At 48.5% G+C, this 23608-nt stretch overlaps 1 protein-coding gene across 4 annotated transcripts; it reads left to right on the forward strand.

The window, feature by feature from the left end:
• Positions 1–398: 398 nt before the first annotated feature.
• On the forward strand, positions 399–23389 carry Mov10 (Mov10 RNA helicase). Of its 4 annotated transcripts, none has more exons than XM_070006313.1 (21): positions 399–474; positions 853–1057; positions 13168–13371; positions 13657–13892; positions 14037–14295; positions 15661–15795; positions 16240–16408; positions 16967–17148; positions 17395–17571; positions 17686–17833; positions 18192–18350; positions 18554–18657; positions 18840–18937; positions 19041–19257; positions 20652–20769; positions 20967–21158; positions 21396–21470; positions 22320–22445; positions 22525–22613; positions 22847–22968; positions 23055–23389. In XM_070006313.1, the coding sequence occupies exons 2-21, from the start codon at positions 921–923 to the stop codon at positions 23144–23146; spliced, it is 3039 nt and encodes a 1012-aa protein (XP_069862414.1). In that variant the 5' UTR covers positions 399–474; positions 853–920; the 3' UTR covers positions 23147–23389. The 4 variants fall into 4 exon arrangements, with proteins under 4 accessions (XP_069862414.1, XP_069862415.1, XP_069862417.1 ...); XM_070006314.1 differs by having other exon boundaries at positions 400–474; positions 16994–17148; XM_070006316.1 differs by lacking the exon at positions 399–474 and adding an exon at positions 579–643.
• Positions 23390–23608: the final 219 nt, after the last annotated feature.

Here is a 23608-nt window from a genome sequence, read left to right on the forward strand (position 1 = left end):
AGCTTAAGCACATTGCTGTTAACTGTTAACTATTCATTGCCTAACATAATAGTACCCTGCTCTCAGGGAGCTAATTATGTTTTGATGACTGGGGCCGCCCTTACTTTCATACTAAGAACAATAAAAGAGCAATACAGACTAGAGTGTAATTAAGTGCCCAAATATGTGGCTCAAGGTTAAGGATCCCCAGTCTTTCAACATAATGAAGACTGTGTAGCAGAAGAAAAGTCTTCACTGTTCTTCCTGGCAGAACTCCCTGTCCCTCACTCCCACACGTACACACCTTTATCTCATTTCTCCCCCCACCCCAATCCTTCCCCCAAACTTCGGTGTTTGCCTTCCTCCCTACATCTGAAGCCCAGAGTCTGGAAATGGAGGAGGGGGGCGTGCCGCCGCTTCGGTGCTGGTTTCAGTGCCTGGCGGTCTGGGGGAGGTGCTGGGCGAGCGGCCCCAGTCCGGCTGCGGCCGACCCAGGTTCCAGTCCCTGCCCTTTGCTCTCCGGCTTTTCAATAAGTCCCAAGGCTCCGGAGGGTGGGCGCGGGGCTCACCCCGGGGAGTCTCAGACCCACGCCGGGCTGTTTGGGGGGCCCCAAGCGATAGCCACGTTCTTCCCCTGGCCAGCAGCCAGGGGAGGAAGCTGGGGGTAAGGGGAGGGCCCTGAGGGAGGGGTCAGCGCCTCAGGAAAGAGTTAATGCAAAGAGGGGGAGGGGACTGGGCGAACAGACGGAAGGGAAGGCTCAGGTAGGGGCGAGCGGAGGGGAGGCCGGTGGAGCCCGAAGGCGTCCAGGATCCGGGGGGTCGGAGGTGGGGGCTTCTCGGCTTCTGCCCCTCACCCTGGGCCCTAACTTACAGCGCAGCGGCGACTTTCAGTTTCATTTCACCGACCCTCTCGCCTGGGCCGCGCCGCCGCCGCCGCCGCGATGCCCAGCAAGTTCAGCTACCGACAGCTCCGGGAGACCGGCCAGCACTTCGAGAGTTTCCTGGCCGCCCGGGGACTGGACCTGGAGACTGATCGCGAGCGGCTGCGGACCATTTACAACCGCGACTTCAAGACCAGGTACGGGCCGGCCCACCCCCGACCCCAAATCCTGGGTCTGGCGCGCCCGCCGCCGCGATCCTGCGCTGGGGCCACCTTTCCGCCCCGGGGCGCGGACGCACGGCGTCCCCAGCGGATCTGGGGAGTCCCGGGGCGGCGCAGACCTTCCTCCCGCGCCCAGCCCACGCCCCGCCAGCGCCGCCCGGAGCCCGCCTGCTCTTCACGGCGGGCCCCTGCGCAGAGTCCCCGAGGATCCTCCGGGGCCGCCCGCTTCCCCGCCTCCCGCGACCGGGGCTGCGCGCACGGACCGAGCCCACAGGGCTGGGGTCGGGGGAGGGGGAGCCCCCGGGGGGTCCAGGCCAGCACGGGGGCGGGGGGGCCTAGAGCACGGAGAAGGCTCTGCCTTGCTGGCGCGGGCTTCACGGGGATCCCCGGCCCGATGTTGAGGGGCTGCTGCCTCGGGGAGGGGGGGCGTCCAGAATCTGGGAGAGCTCCTGAGGCACAGTGTGGAAGGGAGAAATCTCCGAGAGCTATGGAGAGGAGGTTACACACACACACACACACACTACACACACACACACTACGTATGCACCCAGCTTCTATTAGCACCTGTGGCTTCTCCATGGAGACCCAGAACCAGGGCCAGCCTCCGGGAGGCCCCTTTCACCCTGTGGCTGAAGATATTTGGTCTCCTTTTCCTGTTACCACCCAAGTGAAAATCAAAGAGACTTCTGTCAAACCATAGAAGTGTGCTTCAAAAACAACTCTATCAACAGGCTGCTGCTGGCCGTGGGCCGAAAACCAGAAAACAATTTAACAGGGATCAGTAGAAAGAGTTGTACAAATAAACACAGGGGCGCGGGGTGGGGGGGACAGGGTGTCTTAATAAGAGATCTCTTGAAAGAAGGTTGGGTTTTAGCAAACCGGTAAGGGTAAGAATGACTTCTATGGTTTTGTGGCAGTCTTAGGTTGAATTGGTAGACTTGTGGTTTCGAGGATTTGGGGAGAAGGAAGATTTTTTTTTTTCCGTATTGACCAGAATATTGCTTCTAGGATATTGTTTTGACTAATGCTTGGGCAACATCTAAAGAAGAGGCAAAGAAGATGAAGATTTGATTTAGATCCCTACAGCATTGTAGGCACTGTGGGTGCCACAGATGAAAGATAATTCTAGGGAGGCGAGGCTACGTATGATATGTGTACAATCTACTTAAGAGTAGAAGGGAATGATAATACAGGTAATGGGAATTCTAGAGGACTGGTCTTGGAATACCTTCTGTGGATACTTCCTGTATATGAGTTCACCTTAAAAGAGAATGCTAGAGCTCAGCTCCAGATCCAAAAGCACAACCCTGGATATATACTGGAGGAGAGTTAGGATTGGGGGAGTGTCCAGTGTATAGGAATATACTAAAGAAACATCAAGAGTGGTGATTCTGGCAAAATTGACCTACAGAACTGCTGTTAAAGACAGACCAGATGGCTTATGCCTGTACTTCTAGCCACTCAAGAGGCTGAAATCTGAGGATTACAGTTTGAGGCCAGTCTGGGCCGGAAAGTTCAAGAGACTAACCAGCAAAAAGCCAGAAGTGGAGCAGTGGCTCAAGTGGTAGTCTTGAGCAAAAAATTTAAGCTGACTTTGCCTAGACCCTGAGTATGCCCAGTGTGGGAGCATTAAAAAAAGGGGGAAGGGGGGAGCTGGGAAGGTGGCTCAGTGGTAGAGTGCTTGCCTTGCATGCATGAGGCCCTGGGTTTGATTCTTAGCACCACAAAAGCAGAAAAAGATGGAAGTGGCACTGTGTCTCAAGTGGTAGAGCGCTAGCCTTGAACTAAAGAGCTGAGGAACAGGGCCCAGGCCCAGAGTTCAGGCCCCAGGACTGACAAAGGAGCCCAGGGAAGGGAGCCCTACTATAGCTTGATTGGAGGGAGTCTGCCAACTGTAAACCAAAACTACACAAGATGTTTTTCAGCAAGGATAAAGGGATCAGCTATTTTGGGTTGCATGTAGAAGACTATGTAGCGGTTCATTATGAGTGACATTGTGGGGGGGGAAGTTCGGGTTTTTTTGTTTTTGTTTGGTTTTGGGGACAGTTCTCTCAGCCTTGGGCTCTCCTCAGACTCAGTGCCTGTACCTCAGCCTCACCGGTAGCTGAAACAACAAATGCACACCATTTTAAATTTATTATTTATTTATTTTGCAGTGCTGATAATAGAACCCAGGGCTAGGCAAACAATTGCTCCATAACTGAACAACATCTGAAGCCCCAAAGCAATAGTTACTGAAGCCCAAAAGTTTTTTTTGTTTGTTTGTTTCTCTTTTCTGGTTGTGGGGCCTGAATTCAGCCTGGGCCCTGTCCCTCAGCTCTTCAGCTCAAGGCTAGCACTCTACCACTTGAGCCACAGCACTGCTTCGGCTTTTTCTGCTTATGTGGTGCTGAGGAATCAAGCCCAGGGCCTCATGCATGCAAGGCAAGTAGTCTACCACTGAGCCACCTTCCCAGCCCCCAAAAGTATTATATACTTTTTTGTTTGTTTGGTGCCAATACTAGGTTTTGAATTCAGGGCCTGGATTCTGACCCTTAACTTTTTCCATCAAGGCTAGCCTTCCACAATTGTGTCACAGCTCTACTTTTTTTTTTTTTTTTTTTTTTACCAATTTATTGGAGAGAAGAGTCTCATGGATTTTCCTGCCGTAGCTAGCTTCTGAGCTTAGATCCTCAGATCTCAGCCTCCTGAATAGCTAGGATTACAGGCTTGAGCTACTGCCAACTGGCTGTTCTTGTTTTTCTTTTTTTCTTTAATGCAAATAGGAGGTTGACCTTGGCCTTAGTATATGGAAGAGAAGGAAAGACCTCTCTGGGTTCATGCATAGCCTTTCATGGGACCCAGTCAATGAAACTGAGAAATACTTGCCTTGAAAAGAGAAAATTCAGACAAGGTAGTTATCTGTAAATATTTTAGAGACAATCTGGGTGGATTGAACTATGTATGTCCAAAAGGAAGAAATAGGTTTTGTCTACATCCCTGCCCCCATGTAGTCTTTAAAGCCTGGTCGAAATACTATGAAGTTAGACCTTTTGCTGTAATAAACCCGTTTCTTCCTCTGGACATTGATAGCTTACTTTGGGTGTAGCCTAGATGTTGCTGAGCCAGCTATTGTCAGGCTCTCTTCCCCACCTGACTCTTTACCTTGGTTTTTATTCTTTATTTTTCTTTCTTTCTTTCTTTGCCAGTCATAGGGCCTGGGCACTGAGCTTCTTTTGCTCAAGGCTAGTACTCTGCCACTTGAGCCACAACACACTTCTGGCTTTTTCTGGTTATGTGGTACTGAGGAACCAAACCTAGCGCTTCATGCATGCTAGGCAAGCACTCCATCACTAAGCCATATTCCCAGCTCTTGTTTTTATTCTTTCGTGCTAGTACTGAGGCTTGAACTCAGGGCCTACACTCTGGCTCAGCTTTTTTTTTTTTTTTTTTTTTGTCGGTCGTGGGGCTTGAACTCTGGGCCTGGGTGCTGTCCCTCAGCTCTTCAGCTCAAGGCGAGCGCTCTACCACTTGAGCTATAGCGCCACTTGGCTCAGCTTTTGTATAAGTCTGGTGCTCTACCACTTGAGCCACATCCACTTCTGACGTTTTATTGGTTAACAGGAGAAAAGAGTCTCTTGGAATTATCTGCTCAGGCTAGTTTTGAACCAAGATCCTCAGATCTCAGCTTCCTCGGTAGCTAGAATTAAAGGTATGAGCCACTGGCACCCAACAATTTACCTTTAATTTTATATACCTTTAATTCCCTCCCCTCTTAGCAGTAATAGTGGAAACCTTAGGGCCTCACACTTGCATATTATAAAAATTAACCTTAGGTGGGGGGAGTAAGAAGGGGATAACAGTGTTTAAAAAGAAATACACTCGCCGGGCGCTGGTGGCTCACGCCTGTAATCCTAGCTACTCAGGAGGCTGAGATCTGAGGATCGCGGTTCAAAGCCAGCCCGGGCAGGAGAGACCGTGAGACTCCTATCTCCAATAAACCACCAGAAAACCGGAAGTGGCGCTGTAGCTCAAGTGGTAGAGCACTCGCCTTGAGCTGAAGAGCTGAGGGACAGCGCCCAGGCCCAGAGTTCAAGCCCCACGACCGACAAAAAAAAAAAAAAAGAAATACACTCATTACCTTATGTAACTGTAACCCCCATTAAGTATTTTTTTTGGGGGGTGGTCCGGTCATGGGGACTGAACTCTGGGCCTGGGCGCTGTCCCTCAGCTCTTCAGCTCAAGGCTAGCGCTCAACCACTTGAGCCACAGCGCCACTTCCGGCTTTTTTCTTTTTGCTTGTGTGGTGCTGAGGAATCAAACCCAGGGCCTCAGGCATGCAAGGCAAGCGCTCTACCACTGAGCCACCTTTCCAGCCCCATATCTCAAGTATTTTTTGATATTCATCTGTTGAATTTGTTTATATTGTCTTTGCCATTTTATTTACATATATTTGTAGTATATGTTAATATAATGTCTATATATATTATATATATTTTTTTTTTCTTTTCATTTTTGGTGGTACTTTAACTCAGGACTTTGTATTTGTTAGGCTGTTGCTCTATCACTTGATCCATGCCTCCAGCCTTGCCATCTGTTCATTATTTTGAAGATAGAATGTGGTGAGCTTTATTACCTTGCCTGGCCTCAAACGATGATCCTCCATGATCTCAGCCTCTGAGTAAATAGGGTTATAGGTGAGAGCCACTGGCATCTGGCTTCAAAATAGGTTTTAATAGTCAAAACTCACCTTGCCCATGTAATTGTAACCCTTCTGTACAGTATTTTCACAATAAAAAAAGTAGTCAAAAATCTTTTCTTTTTTTTCTTTCTTTTTTTTATTTTTATTTTTCTGCCAGGTACTGGTAGCTCATACCTATACTCCTAGCTACCCAGGTGGCTGAGATACAAGGATCAAGATTCAGAGCTAGCCTGGGCAAGGAAGTCTGTGAGACTCCTACATCCAAGTAACTACCACAGATCCTGAAGGGAAGCTGTAGCTTACATGTTAGAGCTATGTATTAAGTTTTTGTTGTTGTTGTTTTAATGCCTTAGGCCTGAGGCAGATGAATTTGGGTAGGGCTAAAAAACAATCACTTGAGAAAGATTTCAGGGGTAGTAGCATCTGTAGACATTGCAAAATTTGCAAACACAAGTTCTGTCTTCCTTCCTGATAAGTCCATGCAGAAAGTTACAAAAATAGACTTATCTCCCTCCCACTCTCCCTTCTTTCCTCCCCCCACCCCTTTCATTATTTTTGAGATAGAGCCTTCCTTTTTGCCCAACGCAGCCCTGGACTATGAGTCTTATATTATGGTTTTGGAGGAAATGGGATGATAGATGTACATTGCCATATGTAGCTTCTTTATCTGTTAAGATGGGGATGGGAGGAACCTCAAATTTTTACTTCGTTTATTTTTTGCTTTGGCTGCTATGATCTTCTCAATCTTTGCCTTCCAAGTAGCTACGATTACAGGTATGAACCACCTGTACTTGCTGATTTTTGTGTTTCCTTGAAAACTGATCTGTCTGTCTTGAGCCTAGATTATCTGCTAGCTACATCTGGTTTGGGTGAGGCACAGTATGCACAGATTTTGTTTTTGTTTTGTTTTTTGGTCAGTTGTGGGGCTTAAACTCATAACACTGTCCCTGAACCTCTGTGCTCAAGGCTAGTTTTCTACCATCTGAGCCACAGCACCACTTCCAGTTTTTGTGTGACGAATTGGAGATAAGATTTTCACAGGGACTTTTCTGCCTGGGCTGGCTTTGAACTGCAATCCTCAGATCTCAGCCTCCTGAGTAGCTAGGATTATAGGCATAAGCCACCAGCACCTGGTACACAGCTGTTTTATGTTTGCTTGAATTCAGGACCAGTCTGCTTTTCCTTATATTTTTAGTCAAGTCTGGAACTTTACATCTCGAGTCACACCTCCCCTTCCTGTTTTTGGCTGGACTAGCTTGGAATGGAAATCTTCAGATCTCAGCTTTCTGAATAGCTACCAGCTCCTGGTTTCCACAGCTTTTTTTTTTTTTTTTTTTTTTTTTTACCCCCAGTCCAAAGGCTTGGACTCAGTGCCTGAGCCCTGTCCCTGAGCCTCTTTGTGCTCAAGGCTAGCACTCTACCACTTGAGACACAGCACCACTTCCAGCTGCTTTTTCCTGTTTATGTGGCAGTGAGGCATGTAGTACTGAGGCATCAAACCCAGGGCTTCATTCATGCTAGGTAAGCACTCTACCATTAACCAACATTCCCAGCCCCTCCACAGCTGTTTTTAAGGTTCCTGCACTGATGTTTTCTTTCTTTCTTTTTTTGTCGGTTGTGGGGCTTGGACTCTGGGCTTGGGCACTGTCCCTGAGCTCTTCAGCTTAAGGCTAGCATTCTACTACTTGAGTCACAGCTCCACTTCCAGTTTTTTGGTGGTTTATTGGAGATAAGAGTCTCACAGACTTTCCTGCCCGGGCTGTCTTTGAACCGTGATCCTCAGATCTCAGTCTCCTGAGTAGCTAGGTTTACAGGTGTGAACCCGGCTTGTACTGATGTTTTCTTATGGTTAAGTTATAAGGATAGGTAGAGACTCCACACTGTAGTTTCTACTAACCTGAAACTCATGATCTAGAATTATAAGTGTGCCCTACCATGCTAAACAAATTTTTGAGAGAAGAAAAGAAAATGTCTTGGGTGCAGTTTGTGCTGGTTCTACGAGGGCTTGAACTCAGGGTCAGGATACTCGCCCTTGGCTTTGTTGCTCCAGCTTGGCATTCTGTCACTTGAGCTACACCTTCACTTGAACTTAAGAGTCTCATTGTTCTCCTGTGGCTGGCTTCACATCTCAGCCTCCTAAGTAACTAGGATTACTGACATGAGTCGCCCTTTCTGACTGGATTCACTTCTTTATTCCACAAATATTGACTTGCCCTCCCCCGGTGGTGAAGGCAGACCCTCCAGAGGTTGGAGATACACAGAAGGAACCTAACTAAGGAAGGCAGTAGAAATTAAACAGATAATCATTTAATTGCTGCTGTGATGAGTGCTTGTAAGAAAGAGTCCAGTACACTTTGGGAGTGTACAATTGCGTGTGGAAACAAAACCTAGTCTAGAAACCAGAGGTTTGGGGAGAAGGTGATATTTGAGTAGAGCCTTGAAAGGTTAGAAGAAATGAGCAAATATAAGGGAAGAACATTTTAGACACAAAGGGAGCTCCATTTACAAAGGCTTGGGGTTCCCTTGAACTTGGTCATCAAAGGGAGGCAATAGCTGTTTGGGCAGGACCTTGTGAGTCAAAGAGAAGTGTTGATAGGTGTGTTATTTTGTTTAAAATCTTAAACATGGAAGATTGTAAAATAGGAGACCGATGGAATCAGGGTTTTGGATTATTCTGGCTTCTGGTATGAAGGTGGCTTTGGATAAAGCCATAAAGCTAGAAAAAAAAAGTCTTATCTTGGCCTCTAATATGTATAACCTTAACAATACATTCCACTGAATTAATACGTAGTTTTTTCAAAATAAAATCCTGGTAGGAGTGGCTAAAGTTTGCAAAACATGGAACTACTGTTCTGATATTTATTTATTTATTTATTTATTTATTTATTTATTTATTTATTTATTTATTGTCAGTTGTGGGGCCTGAACTCTGGACTTGCGCACTGACCCTGAGCTCTTCAGCTCAAGGCTAGCATTCTACTACCTGAGCCACAATGCCACTTCTTTTTCTGCTTATGTGGTACTGAGGAATTGAACCCAGGGTTTCATAAGCATGCAAGGCAAGCACTCTACCACTGAGCCACCTTCCCAGCCCCATGATACTATATTTTGAAATATCATTCCTGTAGCCTTTAGTCTTCTCTGAATTGGGTCTGAAAAAGTTAGATAACATTCAGGCATTGAGGAAAGGCCAGGGGCAGCACAGGGCAGACTATTGAGGATGATTGACTAGAGGCCCAACATCATGTGAAGGTATCTCAGTTTCTTCTCAAGTGACAGTAGTTGTTACCTCAAAGAGTTGTTGTGAGCATTAAAGGTACTTAGCACGGTAAGTACTCAGTTACAGGTTTCTGGTGATGATATAACTATCATTGTTCCTATAGAGGACAAGAGTATGCCATATTAAAGGGCTAGACTTAGGCTGAGCAGTGTAGAGTCATTAATTGGGGACAATTAATGTGAGAGTTCATAGAGCCCTGAAAAATTGAGGAAGGGTATGATCAGATGGTTCACAGAAGAAATACAAATGATTGTAAGCAGAAGGAAAGGTCCTTGATTATAAAAATCTGTGACCTGAAATTCAGATCTAAACAAGGAACCAGTTTTTGTTTAAAAAAAAAAAAAAGTAAAAGATTGACATTTTCAGATGTTAGAGACTGGGAAAGACCACTTTCAAAAAGATTTATTTGGGGCTGGGAAGGTGGTTCAGTGGTAGAGCGCTTGCCTTGCATGCCTGAGGCCCTGGATTCGATTCCTCAGCACCACATAAGCAAAAGAAAAAAGAAAAAAGCCGGAAGTGGCACTGTGGCTCAAGTGGTAGAGCGCTTGCCTTGAGCTGAAGAGCTGAGGGACAGCGCCCAGACCCAGAGTTCAGGCCCCACCACCAGACGACACCCCCCCCCAAAAAAAAAAAGATTTATTTTTTGTGGGTTATGGGGCTTGAACTCTGGGCTTGGGCGCTGTCCCTGTGCTCTTCAGCTCAAGGCGAGCACTCTTGCGCTTGAACCACAGTGCCACTTCCAGTTTTTCTAATGGTTTATTGGAGATAAGAGTCTCACGGACTTTCTTGCCCGGGCTAGCTTTGAACCGATCCTCAGATCTCAGCCTCCTGAGTAGCCAGGGTTACAGGCATGAGCCACCAGTGCCTGGCTTGAGAAAGGTTTTTTTGTGTTTGCTAGTACTGAGGTCTTGAAATCTAAGCTTCTCACTCTTGCTTAGCTATTTTTCTGCTCAAGGCTAGTGCTCTACCTCTTGAACCACAACTCCATCTCCAGCATATTTATGGTTAATTAGAAATAAGAATCTCATAGACTTTTCTTGCCCAGGCCAGGTTTGAATTGTGATCCTCAGATCTCAGCCTTCTGAACAGCTATAGGCATGAGCCATAAGCACCCAAATACTCTTAATTTTGAGACAGAGCCTCTCATTTTGTCTTGGCTGGCCCCAACCACTACACTTGTATTTATACTAAGTACCTGGAATGACTAGTCCCTACTATCATACCTCGCTTTTTCGATTGAGATGGGGGGATCTCTAAAACTTATTGTGTGTTACCTCCCGTGTAGCTAAGACTACAGATAGGGACCACCATCTGTTTATGTCTTTCTTTGGTCCTAGGTTATCGGCTGGCCACCTCTGGCTGGAATGGGCACAGTGCCCATAGCTAAGGCTCCTGTACAGTTGTTGTTGTTGGTGGTGGTTCTTTATGGTTGGGTTATGAGGGACAAGAAGTTATTCTTGCACTAATGACTTGACAGTGTATCTGATCTGCTCTGAGAAGAATGCATATCAAGATACCTGTCCAAACTGGTTTTGATAGACATTTGGGTTTGTGTTTCAACCTATTGGACTTTATGACTGGAAGATTAAAGAAACACAATGAAAATTAATGCTGACTACCTGATTTTTTTAATTTTTATTTATTTTTTAGTCCTGATTACCTGACTATTCCTAGTCACCCATTGGTATTTGACCCTTCTGAGGCCTGATGTGGAGACTTCTGGTTCTCTCTCTCGTGAGAGTTTCTTTTTCTCCCTGGGTTGTCCTGGCCTCAGACAACTCACACTCCCTGGAGTGATCACAAATACTTCCCTGGCTGTAACTCCCAACCCAAGATTCCCTAACATTAGGCTCACATTTGCCTGAGTTCTCAACTTGTAACTCAGATGAGCCACAACTGCCTTTAAACCACAGGAGTCTCAAACCCAGTATGAGCAGATTTATTTTATGGTCCTTTGTTTGGTTGACCTTCTCTTGTCTATCTCCTACTTAAGGATAGTCTCAGACACCAAGCCCTGATTTCTAGGTTATCCTAGGCTCCTTTCCTCTTCTGTGCTGTCAGTCTGTACTTTCTGCTAAATGACATTCTAAATGTTTTAGGATCTGTCCCTCTTCTATTTCTACCAATGTCTTATGCAGGCCTTGTTATCTTTTAACCCAAACAATTACCGTATCCTTTTTCTAACTGCCTACAGTCTTGCCTCCAGCAAATCCATGCTCCAATCCTGATGCCAGAGTGATCTGAAATGCAAATATGATCTTGCCACTCCCCCTGCTTAAAACCCTCCACCTGCAGTGGTTCTGTAGCCACAGGGTAGCCTCTGGCTGGGCTGAAAGTAAGTTGTTACTCCTCCTCCTATACTGCCACCATTAGTACCACTGTTACTAATACCAATACTAATAGTAGCTAACATTTATTGAGCATTCTCCATTATGCTTTCCAATGATTTATTATCTGTTGAAAACAAATCATAGCCAGTTTCATCCTTCTAAATGGCACCGCTCTCCTTTTGCTTGGAGGGCAGAGGGGGGCAGAGTTCTAGATGGGGCACCAGGTAAATGTTTGTAACCAGAAATGATCTTACCATGTACTCTAGTGTGTAACTATGCTGATTTAGCCCTGAGAGTTCATAGGGATTACCAGAGTTCTTAGGAACAGAGATTTCCTTTAACTCTCTGCAAAGCATTGAGGGTAAGGTGACACTCTGAGATCATGAGATCATGAGACCCAAGTATGTCATGCATGGGTGTGTCCTCTGGCTCCTGGGTCCCTGCCCACCCCTGCGATTCCTGCCATTCCCTTTTTTGCACTTTCCATTCTAGTACAACCAAACTATATGTCATACTAATCATCACTCACCCTTACTGAGGTCTCCTATGTGCCAAGCACTGGACTAAGTGCTTCCCTGCGATGTCAGTATCTCACGTAAGCTTCACCATAATCTTTAAAAGATAAGTCTTTACTGTCCCTTTTTGTTGTATGCTGCTGAGGATTGAACCCTAGGCCTCCCAAATACTTATGTACTTTGCCTCTGAGCTCTGTTCCCAGATGGATGTGTTAGAGGAGGAAAGAAGCAAAGCCAGCCTCTGAGGGGCATATTGTAGTAACTGAATAAGGGTTGCCTTAGCTGGAGTGGCAAATTACAGATGGTTTGTACCCTTCATCTTTGCTCACCGTGGATGTCCTCTGGCCTGGGTAATGCGCTTCATCCTCTGGAAACCCACCCCTACCCCTGGCTGTGGTCAGTGCCCCTCCTGAGCTCAGTGAGCTATCCAGGGAGCCTCAGCAGCTGCACACCAGTGGCCACACTGGAATTGATGGGCTTGGGCTGAGTGGTCCTCAGGGCAGGGTCTGGATGTCTCTCATCTTGGAACCCCCCAGCATCTAGTGCAGTGTCTGGCACCTAACAGGCCTCCGTAAGTGTTTGTTGAGTTTACTAAACTGAATTCCAGAAGCTGAACCTTGAGGTTATTGTCCTGCTGACCAGTTTTCCCTGTCTTCACCTCTCTAGGCACAAAGCCAGGCTATTTGATCTCTGGAGAAGGATCCTTTCCCTTCCTGCTTGGGTTCCACCTGCACCCTTTGACTTCGGGTGGAAACTGCTGTCTGATCAGCCAGCTTGCCCATACTCTGGACATCTCTGCTCTCTCTGGTCCCCTTTCTCCCTCCTCCCCCACAGGCTGGGCCTGTGTCCACTCCTGAGTCAACTCATTTGAGTTCCCCTTTGGCCTTAGTGTTTTCCACTGGTTGTTTGCATTTTCTTTTTCCTGTCCCAATAGTCCCTCCCCCTAAAAAATAAAAATCTTTTTCTTTCTTTCTTCCCTTAGTCTTCCCAACCAACAGCCCATGATAGGAATATTCTCCTATGTAGTACACAATCCACAACCTGCTGTTAAGATGATTATATTTTACCTTGGAAAGAAAGTTCCGTTGCCTTGCCTTAAGACATTTAAAATCTAGCTCAAGTCTCTGTCTGAGCCCCATATTGCCCCACAGCAGTGCTGGTGTGTCCAGCACAGTGACCCTCAGGAGCCTTTGTCCCCACCCCTCTGTACCCCCTGCCGTCACCCTGCCTCCTACTGGCCCTGCCTTCCCTCACTTCCCAGTCTCCTCTGCTTCTGGCAGCTTTGGGAGCCCCGCCCCTGGCTTCTCCTCCATGCTGTATGGAATGAAGATTGCAAATCTGGCCTACGTCACCAAGACTCGGGTCAGGTTCTTCAGTCTTGACCCCTGGGTCGATGTGCGGTTCCCAGAAAAGAGGAGAATGAAGCTGGGGTCAGATATCAGCAACCACCACAAGTCACTGCTAGCCAAGATCTTTTATGACAGGTGTGTGTGTGTCCATGTGTGTGTCCGGTGGCAAGGGTGTGGGGGTGGGGGCGGTGGAGAGGAGGCCTTCTGGCTGAGAAAACAGAGGACTGCTTCAGGTTGTTCTTTGGGAATGGGGTAAGGGCAGGAAATTGGTCATGGTGGGGGATGAGGGGTGGGGCAGTTTCCTGAGCATAGCTCTCCACACTCTGCCAACCTATTAGTCCTACAGCGTTACCCAGGGCAGGCCCCCCAGTCCAGGCCCCTCACACTTCATTTCTCCTGCTTGCCTTCTACTTTCTTCAGGGCTGAGTATCTTCACGGGAAGCATGGGGTAGATGTGGAAGTCCAGGGGCCCCATGAAGCCCGAGATGGGCAGCTTCTTATCCGCCTGGATTTAAACCGCAAGGAAGTACTGACCCTTAGGCTTCAGAATGGAGGGCCCAAGCCTGTTACTCTCACTCACCTCTTCCCACTCTGCTGGACACCCCAGTTTACCTTCTACAATGCTGATCAGGAACTGCCCTGCCCCCTGGGCCCTGGTAAGTACATTCCCAAAGGGAAAAGACCGGCACACATGGACTCATTCTGGATGGGCTAAGCTTTGGAAAGCACACTTATGTCTTGGAATGGAACTGCAGGGAGATTCCCCATCTCATCCTATTCACTCAGTCCTCCTCTTCCAGGTGAATACTATGAACTCCATGTCCACTGTAAGACCAGTTTTGTGGGCTACTTCCCTGCCACTGTGCTCTGGGAACTGTTGGGACCAGGAGAGTCTGAATCAGAAGAAGCTGGAACTTTCTACATTGCCCGCTTCCTGGCAGCTGTTGCCCATAGCCCCCTGGCTGCACAGTTGAAGCCCACAACTCCATACAAGCGTGTCCGGATCACTGGCAACCCTGTAGTGACTAACCGTGTAGAGGAAGGAGAGAGACCTGACCGGTAACTCCTCCCCCAACCCTGTCCAGGCTGGGCACATCCTGACCATAATAGTGGATCCTTGGGAATTGCCCAGAGCTTGGAACTAGGAGTAGGGAGCCAGAGCCCCTTTTCTTCCCTGTACCTTTATTATCTGGGAAGCAATTTGCAAGAAAGCGGTAGATCTGAGTCACTCTGTGACTGATTATCAGGCAACCCATTGTAGACATTTCTGTTTGTCCACCCATCCCTCCCTTTTTGATGGTATTAGAGATGGAATCCAGGGCCTCATGCATCCTAAACATATGCTCTAACTTGAGCTCTATCACCAATATTCTCTTCCTCCCCTCTCTGATTAAGGCAGAGCCTCACACATTAGGCAAGCACTCTACTATTTAACACATACCCTCTTATGGTATTGATAACTTTGCCAGAGCTTGTTTCAAATTCAAGATGCCCACACACACACACACCCTTCACCCCCCTAGCTGGAAATGTAGGTCTGTGCTACTCCTTGCAAGAAGAATTGTGACTACTTCAATTTTTTTTTTTTTTTTTTGATACTGGGAATTCAACCCAGTAGGCAGGCACTGTACCACTTGAGCCATGCCCCCAGTGTGGTTTCTTTTGCAAGTTGATTGGAAATAAGAATCTCGAGGGCTGGGAAGGTGGCTCAGTGATAGAACGCTTGCCTTGCATGCCTGAGGCCCTGGGTTCGATTCCTCAGCACCACATAAGCAAAAAGAAGTGGTGCTGTGGCTCAAGAGGTAGAGCACTAGCCTTGAGCTGAAGAGCTGAGGGACAGCGCGCAGGCCCAGAGTTCAGGCCCTACGACTGGACCCCCCCCCCAAAAAAAAAAGAAAGAATCTCGAGAATTTTTCTGCCCCACTTGCCTTTGGACTTCAATCCTTCAGGTCTCAAATGATCCACAGTTGTTTATGTAGTATATTTTTTTAAGCGTTCCCAGTATTGCACTTAGCAACAATAAGAACGGTCCAACTTTAGACCAGTCTGGCACATGAATTAGTGCCTTTTGCATTCTTGGGTAGAGCAGTCGTGTTATAGAAAGACCTAGTGTGCCTGGTGCTGGTGCTCATGCCTGTAATCATAGCTACTCAGGAGGCTGAGTTCTGAGGATGGTGGTTTAAAGCCAGCCTGGGCAGAAAAGTCCATGAGACTCTCATCTCCAATTAACCATCAGAAAACTGGAAGTGGCACTGTGGCTTAAAGTGATAAGAGCTCAGGGACAATGCCTAGGCCCCAAGTTCAAGCCCCATGACTGACCAAAAAAACCTAGCACACGCTCCAAGGAAGAGGTGGCATTACCAGAGTTTGAAGGTGGGAGGGGTTTGCATGTTTATGACAGCTCTTCTTCTTCCATCCCCACAGTGCTAAAGGCTATGAACTAGAGCTAAGTATGGCACTGGGGACCTACTACCCCCCACCCCACCTCAGGCAAGTGCTACCTATCCTTCTTCAGGGAACAAGTGTCTTCACTGCCCCTAAAGAGATTGCAAAGATCAAGTAAGTACTACCCCTCACCACCCACACTCCTCCCTCCCCTCTGTTTCCTCCCTGCTGGCCCTTTTCCCAGCACTTCTGTCCTCAGCCTCCCAGGCATTTCGTTCGCCTCTCACTGACAGTGCTCAGCACTGTTGTAGGTGAACCAGTCACTGTGGGCCTTGGCCATTCTAGTGGAGAACAGTGAGAGCACTTATAATTGCCTAAAAAAACCCAAAACATTTTATAATCTTACATAGCGATCAGTGCTATGAAGAACTGATATGAAATTAAATGAAACTAAAAGCAGGGTAAGGGATACAGTTTTACAACAGGCAGTCTTCCTTGCTTCCAACCACGACTTTCATAGTTCCAGAGCTTCTGGTGGGAGAGGGTGGAGTTCCGAGACCTGGGGGTTGCCTACTGTGCTGTTCCTGCCCTCACCCCACCCCCAACCATCACTGCCAGGGCCCAGTTGGAGACAGCCCTGAAGTGGAGGAACTATGAGATGAAGCTTCGGTTGTTGTTGCACCTGGAGGAACTGCAGATGGAGCATGACATCCGACACTACGACCTGGAGTCGGTGCCCATGACCTGGGACCCCATGGACCAGAACCCCAGACTGCTCACACTGGAGGTCGGAACTTGCATACAGTGCAAGGGTGGGCCCAAGTCAGTCAACCTTAAGCTGTGATTCTTGACAGCAGATCATACCTAGAATAACGATGAATTCATTCCTGTCCCAGAGCGCTCAACATGAAACAGGTGGACAGTCTATGCCATAACCGAGACATGTAGGCAGAGCAGTGGGGTTTTATCCTAGACTCTGTTGCCTGTGATATGTGACCTGGCTTTCTCTGATCTTAAGTCCCTTCTATAAAAAGCACAGAGCTGGACTCCATCATTCTGTGGCCCTTTCTGATCTGAACTAAATTTCAGAGGCAAAGTAGAAACTGAGCTGGCCAAGAGGCTAATTGGATGGACTGGGAAGGTGGCTGCAGGTTCTGGAGTCCTGCCCTACATGTTCTAGATTCCTGGGCTTGGCACCTCTGAGTAGCCTGTGGGGCTCCTCCCTCTCCAAGTCTTGTCCTGTCTAATAGGAGAAGAGAGAAAAGTAGGGCTAGCACGAGTCTGAGGCCAGAGCTTCACTTGTCTCTCGGGTCTGAAGAGCCTTTGACTACCATCCCTAGGATAGAAGCTTGCTTGTGTTCACACCCCACAGGTTCCCGGGGTGGCTGAGAGCCGCCCCTCAGTGCTACGCGGTGATCACCTGTTTGCCCTCTTGTCCTCTGAGACACACCAGGAAGACTCTGTCACCTACAAGGGCTTTGTGCACAAGGTGGAATTGGACCGTGTCAAGCTGAGCTTTTCTCCAAGGTAAGTGTTGGGGTTCTCCCACACACACACACCCCCAACCAGAACACGTTCAAGCTTGTCTCTAAGGCCAAGTATGCTTCCATAGCGGGAGGCTTTTTCTTTAGGGGAACCCTGAACTATACCAGCAGCTTCCTCTTCTAGATAGATTTGTGTGGAAGTCTTGGGAAGAGCAAGTGGAGGAATGGGAGGTGGAGAGAATATTCACTCCACCTGACTGGAGCTCTTTTCTTTTCTCCCTGCCCAAAGCCTCATGAACCGCTTTGTGGATGGATTGACCTTTAAGGTGAACTTCACCTTCAACCGCCAGCCCCTGAGGGTCCAACACCGTGCCTTGGAGCTGACAGGACGCTGGCCACTGTCACCTCTGCTTTTTCCTGTGGCCTCTTCTGGGGCTGCACTACTTCCTGCAGATGTGAAGCTTAAGTGAGAATGGCAGGGGCACTGGGGCTCCTCGGAGGGTGGTATAGGGAGTGGAGCCGCAAAGTCCTCTGGGATGCTGGATGACTGGAAGTTGATGTTCCTGGCCCTTCTTGCCAGGCTGTTTGACCGGAGTCTGGAGTCAAACCCAGAGCAGCTGCAGGCTATGAAGCACATTGTTATGGGCACCACCCGGCCAGCCCCCTACATCATCTTTGGGCCTCCAGGGACTGGCAAGACTGTCACATTGGTGGAGGCCATTAAGCAGGTGAGATTTGAACACTTAAAACCCATAGTCCTGATTCCTTGAACTTCAAATAGCTGTCCCCAGATTCTGATTCCCTTCACCTTCTAATGTTCCTTACACTGCGCCACATCCACAGCGTAGGTTGGAAATAAGGGTCTGTATGGCAGTTGAGCACAGTTGTGCAGTGGTCATTACGGATCTTAATATTTACTTCAGTAGTCACTCAGCATTAAGGTGCTATTTGAACTGTCAAGGACATGGAAGTCAGAACTTAACCGTTTATGTCACCTGAGCTCTAGGAGACAAGTGCTGCCACACTTTTCGGTGTGAATCCCAGTGTCTCAGGAAGTTGTTTCCATACTGTACATGTTCATTGCAGGTGGTGAAGCACTTGCCTAAAGCTCACATCCTCGCCTGTGCTCCTTCTAACTCTGGGGCTGACCTTCTCTGTCAGCGGCTCCGGGTCCACCTGCCCAGCTCCATCTACCGCCTCCTGGCCCCCAGCAGGGATATCCGCATGGTACCTGAGGACATTAAGGTACCTAGGCTCAATAGGATGACATGGAATGGCATTGGGGTGGGAGAAGCTTAGATCTGAGCCCTTGCTGTGGGACCTTAGCTGGGTTGACTTCTGGATCTTTTTTTCATGGTTGTAGAGTGAGCGAGGGACCTTTTCCCTTGTTTGTAGAGTTGAGAATGGGTAGAGCTATGTTGATTCCTCTGTTGCTTCACAATCCACAGCCCTGCTGTAACTGGGATCCTAGGAAGGGCGAGTATGTGTTTCCTGCCAAGAAGCAGCTACAGGAATATCGGGTCTTAATTACCACCCTCATCACTGCCAGCAGGTGGGAAGTGTGTGCATGTATCTCAGTTGTAAGTGTAAGTACAGAGGGACAGGGCTAGGGAGACGGGAAAGAAGGGTCCATGGGAAGGGACGACTGCATTGAGGAGTCAGCTCGGGTAGTGAACATTTAAGTTAGGTAGTGAGGTGTCTGGGAACGACCCTGCCTGGCCTGACACCTCCCAGGTTGGTGTCAGCTCAGTTTCCCATCGATCACTTCACACACATCTTCATCGATGAAGCTGGTCACTGCATGGAGCCTGAGAGTCTGGTGGCCATAGCAGGTGAGGGGCTCAGAATGGCTGGCTGCAGGTGTGCCACCTTGCCTGGAATAAGAGAGGTCCCTTCCCCACTCACCTTTCTTCCTATTCCATCTCTGACTCCCAGGACTGATGGAAGTCAAGGAAACAGGCAACCCAGGAGGGCAGCTGGTGCTGGCAGGAGACCCTCGGCAGCTGGGGCCTGTACTACGATCCCCACTGACCCAGAAGTATGGGCTGGGGTACTCTCTGCTGGAGCGGCTGCTCACCTATAACACACTGTACAAGAAGGGCCCCAATGGCTACAACCCCCAGTTTATAACCAAACTGCTCCGAAACTACAGGTATTCCCATCTCTCCCCACGGACACTGCTGTCCCATACATGCCTCAGCTGGGGACTAAGGGCCTGTGTGATTCAGAAAGACTCTGTGCTGGTTTCTTTCTAGCCCCATCACCGCTGCCATAAGTTTTCATTCTGGACCACATGGCTAATCTGTATGCTAGCATAGGTCAGGAATGGGTCTAAGTTTCTAGGCAACCCAAAAGAAATGAGAAAAGCAGAATACAGGTGTTCTGTTTAGTTTTTAAATAAGCATAGAGCTGTAAGCTATATACTGCTATTTTTATGGTGTGTGTGTATGTGGTGCTTAGGTGTCAAGCCCATGGACTTGCACAGGCTAGGCTAGCTACACCCTCACTTTCCCCTTCCCTTTTAAGACAGGTCTGTGTTGTCAGGCTTGGACTCAACTCCAGGGCTCAAGCAATCCTGGCTCAACCTTCTAAGTAGTTGGAGCTACAGATGTGTGCCACTGTACCCATCTTGTATATTTCTTTTAGAAAAGGACTATATTCCGAGTGCCTGTAGCCCATATCTATAATCCTAGCTACTCAGGAGTCTGAGATTTGAGCACAGTGGTTCAAAGCTAGCCTGTAACGGGAGTCTATGAGATGCTTATCTCCAGTTAACCATCAACAGGCTGGAAATGGAACTGTGGTTCAAGTGATAGCACACCAGACTTACGTGAAAAAGCTAAGGGACAGAGCCTTGGCTCTGAGTTCAAGCTCCAGTACTGGCAACTACAACTATAACATAAGACATTAGAAATGCTTAGATTAGAATTGAAAGTATGGTGCAAGTGATAGAGTGCTTGTGTAGAAATGTCCTAAGTTCAAACCTCGGGATTAAATAAATAATGATCTTAAAGCAGTAATCACAGCTTACTTAGGAGGCTGGAGACAGCACCTGGAAAAATACCTTAAAAAAGCAATAAAGAGCTGGAGGTATGGTTGAAGTAGTGGATAGTGGAGTATGTGTGCAGAAAGTATGATGCCCTAAGTTAAAACTCCAGTACTAAAAAAAACAGACTTTTAGATTATTTCTACACTATTATTGGTGAGTCTAATAAATGTTAGTTATAGCACTCATATCTTAGGTTTAACAAAGTTTATCAGTGGTGGGCATAGGAAATACTTTGTGTGTGTGCTATCCTTTGAATGGGTCATTAGTATCTTAAGTCATTCAGCTGGCCAATGAAATTCCAGGTCTGCATGCTGTGTGAATCCACATTTCATTCTTCTGTGGTCTGGCTGTGACGTTGAATGAAAGGCCTCCTGGGCAAGGAGCAGGAAGGCGGAAGCTGTGTGTGGGCCATGGGCAGGTGGAAGGGGAGTCCCCTAAGGCTGGTAGAAACAATCCAACCCTCAGTCTTGTGTTTCCTTTTTCCTCCTACCTCTTAGGTCTCATCCCACCATCCTGGACATTCCTAACCGACTGTACTACGAGGGGGAACTGCAGGCCTGTGCAGACACAGTTGATCGGGAGCGCTTCTGCCGCTGGGAGGGTCTTCCCAGACAGGTGAGGCTGAGCAGAGCAGGCTCGGGCTCCCTACCTTGTACCCTGACTTGCCTCCTCCTGCTGAAGGAACGTGGCAGGAGGAACTTGAGTGCAGAGTAGATGCTATATTATCCTCCCTTTGTCATCTTGGCCAGGGACCCCTTACTTTCTCGGGAAGGGTGTCTAAGGGTTTCTTCTTCTTCTTACCCTATGTCCAGGGCTTTCCCATCATCTTTCATGGTGTAATGGGCAAAGATGAGCGCGAGGGCAATAGCCCATCCTTCTTCAATCCTGAAGAGGCCGCCACAGTGACTTCCTACCTGAAGCTGCTCCTGGCCCCTTCCTCCAAGAAAGGCAAAGCCCGCCTGAACCCTCGAAGTGTGGGGGTCATCTCTCCATACCGGAAGCAGGTCTGGCCTTCAGTTTGCAGCAAAGGTGGAACCTCCCCACAGCTGGCATCTCCCTAAATAGGCAGAGACTTAGGAGCCCCCAACCTCTGCCGGCCCTTATCTCAGATCTCAGAAGAGCACAGAGGTCAGGTGTCCTCAACCTCTTTGCCCCTCCTCCCTGGCATCCTGCCTGCTTCTTGCCTCTTGCTTTTGAGTGAGGACACATAAGAGAGAAAGGCATTCTTCCTTTCCCTCCAGGTGGAAAAAATCCGCCACTGTATTACCAGACTTGACAGGGAGCTGCGGGCACTGGATGACATCAAGGACTTAAAGGTGACACACTCTTCCACATTTGCTCCCTGCCTTCTGGGTACCCCTCACTTCTCCACTTTCAGAGACCTTAGCTTGTGTCCCTGACCCACTCCACTATGTTGAGACAGACCTGAGGCTCTCCCCAGGTAGATCAGGGATGAAATCAGGAGGCCTGTTTATTTAACAAGCACTTACGTCATTCTTACCAGCAGGCAGGTTTGAGGCCTCTGCCCGAAGGATGAAGTCCAAACTCCACGGTCTTATCTGTCATGTGACCTTGCCAGCCCCTTTCTGCCCCCATTCTCAGTAGCTTGGCTCTGAGGTAGTTGTTCACAGTACTAGATGCAGATAAAAACCACCTGGAGAGCTTTTAATACACCCAGTGCCAAGGCCCCACCCAGCCAATTAACATTGCTGTCTGGGGGCAGAGCCAAAGCACTGGTATGTTTTACAGCTCCTCAGGTGATTTGAGGTGCAGCCAGGGTTGAAAACCACTGCTTTATGATTTAGAGGCCTCTCCCTTACAATTCTGATCAGGAGTTCTGGATTATACCCAGGGTTGTTATGATCCTACTAAGGCAGGACTTATGATTATCTTCAGGAAAGTTTCAGAAACACTGCTCAGTTACTAGTAGTCTTGGCCATGTTTGCTTTGCTTTGAACCCTTTCCAGGTCTACCCCATAGCTGAATAGGTTTCAGCTTGCATGGTATACCTCTTGTCCCCTTTTCCTGGCCATCACAGCTTCCCTGTGACTTTGGTATAATCCTGGCAGAACAAGGTGCCCCTTCCCTTCCCTCCTCACTGCCCCCCCCCAGGCCTGTTCCCCTTGAGCCCACCTGGCCTCAGGCCCTGCCACCCCTCATCTTAGGTGGGCTCCGTGGAAGAATTCCAAGGGCAAGAACGAAGTGTCATCCTCATCTCCACTGTGCGAAGCAGCCAGGGTTTTGTGCAACTGGACCTGGACTTCAACCTGGGTTTCCTTAAGAACCCTAAGGTTTGAGGACTGGTGGGTGGCAGGAATTCTTCCTTCCTCAGAGTCCTTCCCTCCAGTAACTTCAGCACCTCTTTTCCAGCGGTTCAATGTGGCAGTGACCCGGGCCAAGGCTCTACTCATCGTAATAGGCAACCCTCTTCTCCTGGGCCATGACCCCGACTGGAAAGCGTGAGCATTCCCACCCCATAAATCCTTCTTGGTGGCCATAAGCCCAGCCTAGACCATGTGTCTTTGTTAGCCAACTACTTATGCCTCTGCTAGGCCTCACTGGATGTGTATGGACTGTGTACCTTTGATGACTGGGGCCTGACCTCTGGTCTCCACCTCAGATGATGCACCATCTCCAGTACTACTTGGCCAGGCCTGCCTAGTGTCATGTGCCAACATCCTTGTACCCACAGATTCCTGGAGTTCTGTAAAGAAAACGGAGGGTATACTGGGTGCCCCTTTCCTGCCAAACTGGACCTGCAGCAGGGACAGAACTCACTCCTAGGTCTGAGCAAGCTCAGCCCCTCTACCTCAGGTATGAAAGGTCCAGGGAGATCTAGGGAAAGAAAAGAGGGGGATAAAAAAAAAAAAAAGACAAAAGTATACCTCCTTTCTTCCAAGGCCCCCACTGCCGTGACTACCTCCCCCAGGAGAGGGAGGGTGAAGGGAGCTTGTGCCTGCAAGTGGAGCCAGAGTGGAGGAATGAGCTCTGAAGATACAGCTGCCTGCCTTTGCCAGCTTTCTCACGCCAGCCAGCCAAGCCTTAACCGCTGCCCAACCCTGAACCTGAACCCAGCCCAGCTGCCCCTGGGAAGGACAGGAAGGCTGGGGAGGGAGTTTACAACCCAAGCCATTCCTCCCCTCCCCTGCTGGGGAGAGTGACATACCAAGCTGCTAACACTTGGGGGAAGGGAGGAAGAAAAACTCTTGAAAACAAAATCTTGTTCTATGCAAAAGCCTCTTGCTTATGTCTCCTCAGCCCCACCCCCAACTTCCTGTGCCCCCAAAATGACCCCTACAGGAGGGTGAGACTGTTAAGGTCTGCCCAGAGGTGCCCCCCCCCATTTCCAAGGGAGGAAACCCAGTGGGCAGGGAAGCCACACACAGATTTCTAAGTTTAGCCCCCACTACAGACCACTTCCCTCATCCACCTCCTGGGCTCACAGCCAGCCATG

This window comes from Dipodomys merriami, unplaced genomic scaffold (genome assembly GCF_024711535.1).
Source record: "Dipodomys merriami isolate MVZ:Mamm:240054 unplaced genomic scaffold, mDipMer1.0.p SCAF_7, whole genome shotgun sequence".
NCBI classification, from domain to species: Eukaryota; Metazoa; Chordata; class Mammalia; order Rodentia; family Heteromyidae; genus Dipodomys; species Dipodomys merriami.

Excerpts from the sequence above, each read along its gene's own strand:
- Mov10 (XM_070006313.1), top strand. The coding sequence starts at position 921 with ATGCCCAGCAAGTTCAGCTACCGACAGCTCCGGGAGACCGGCCAGCAC. Across the intron at positions 18,351-18,553 it reads TGGTACCTGAGGACATTAAG|CCCTGCTGTAACTGGGATCC; the intron begins GTACCTAGGCTC and ends CACAATCCACAG. Across the intron at positions 19,258-20,651 it reads AAACTGCTCCGAAACTACAG|GTCTCATCCCACCATCCTGG; the intron begins GTATTCCCATCT and ends CCTACCTCTTAG.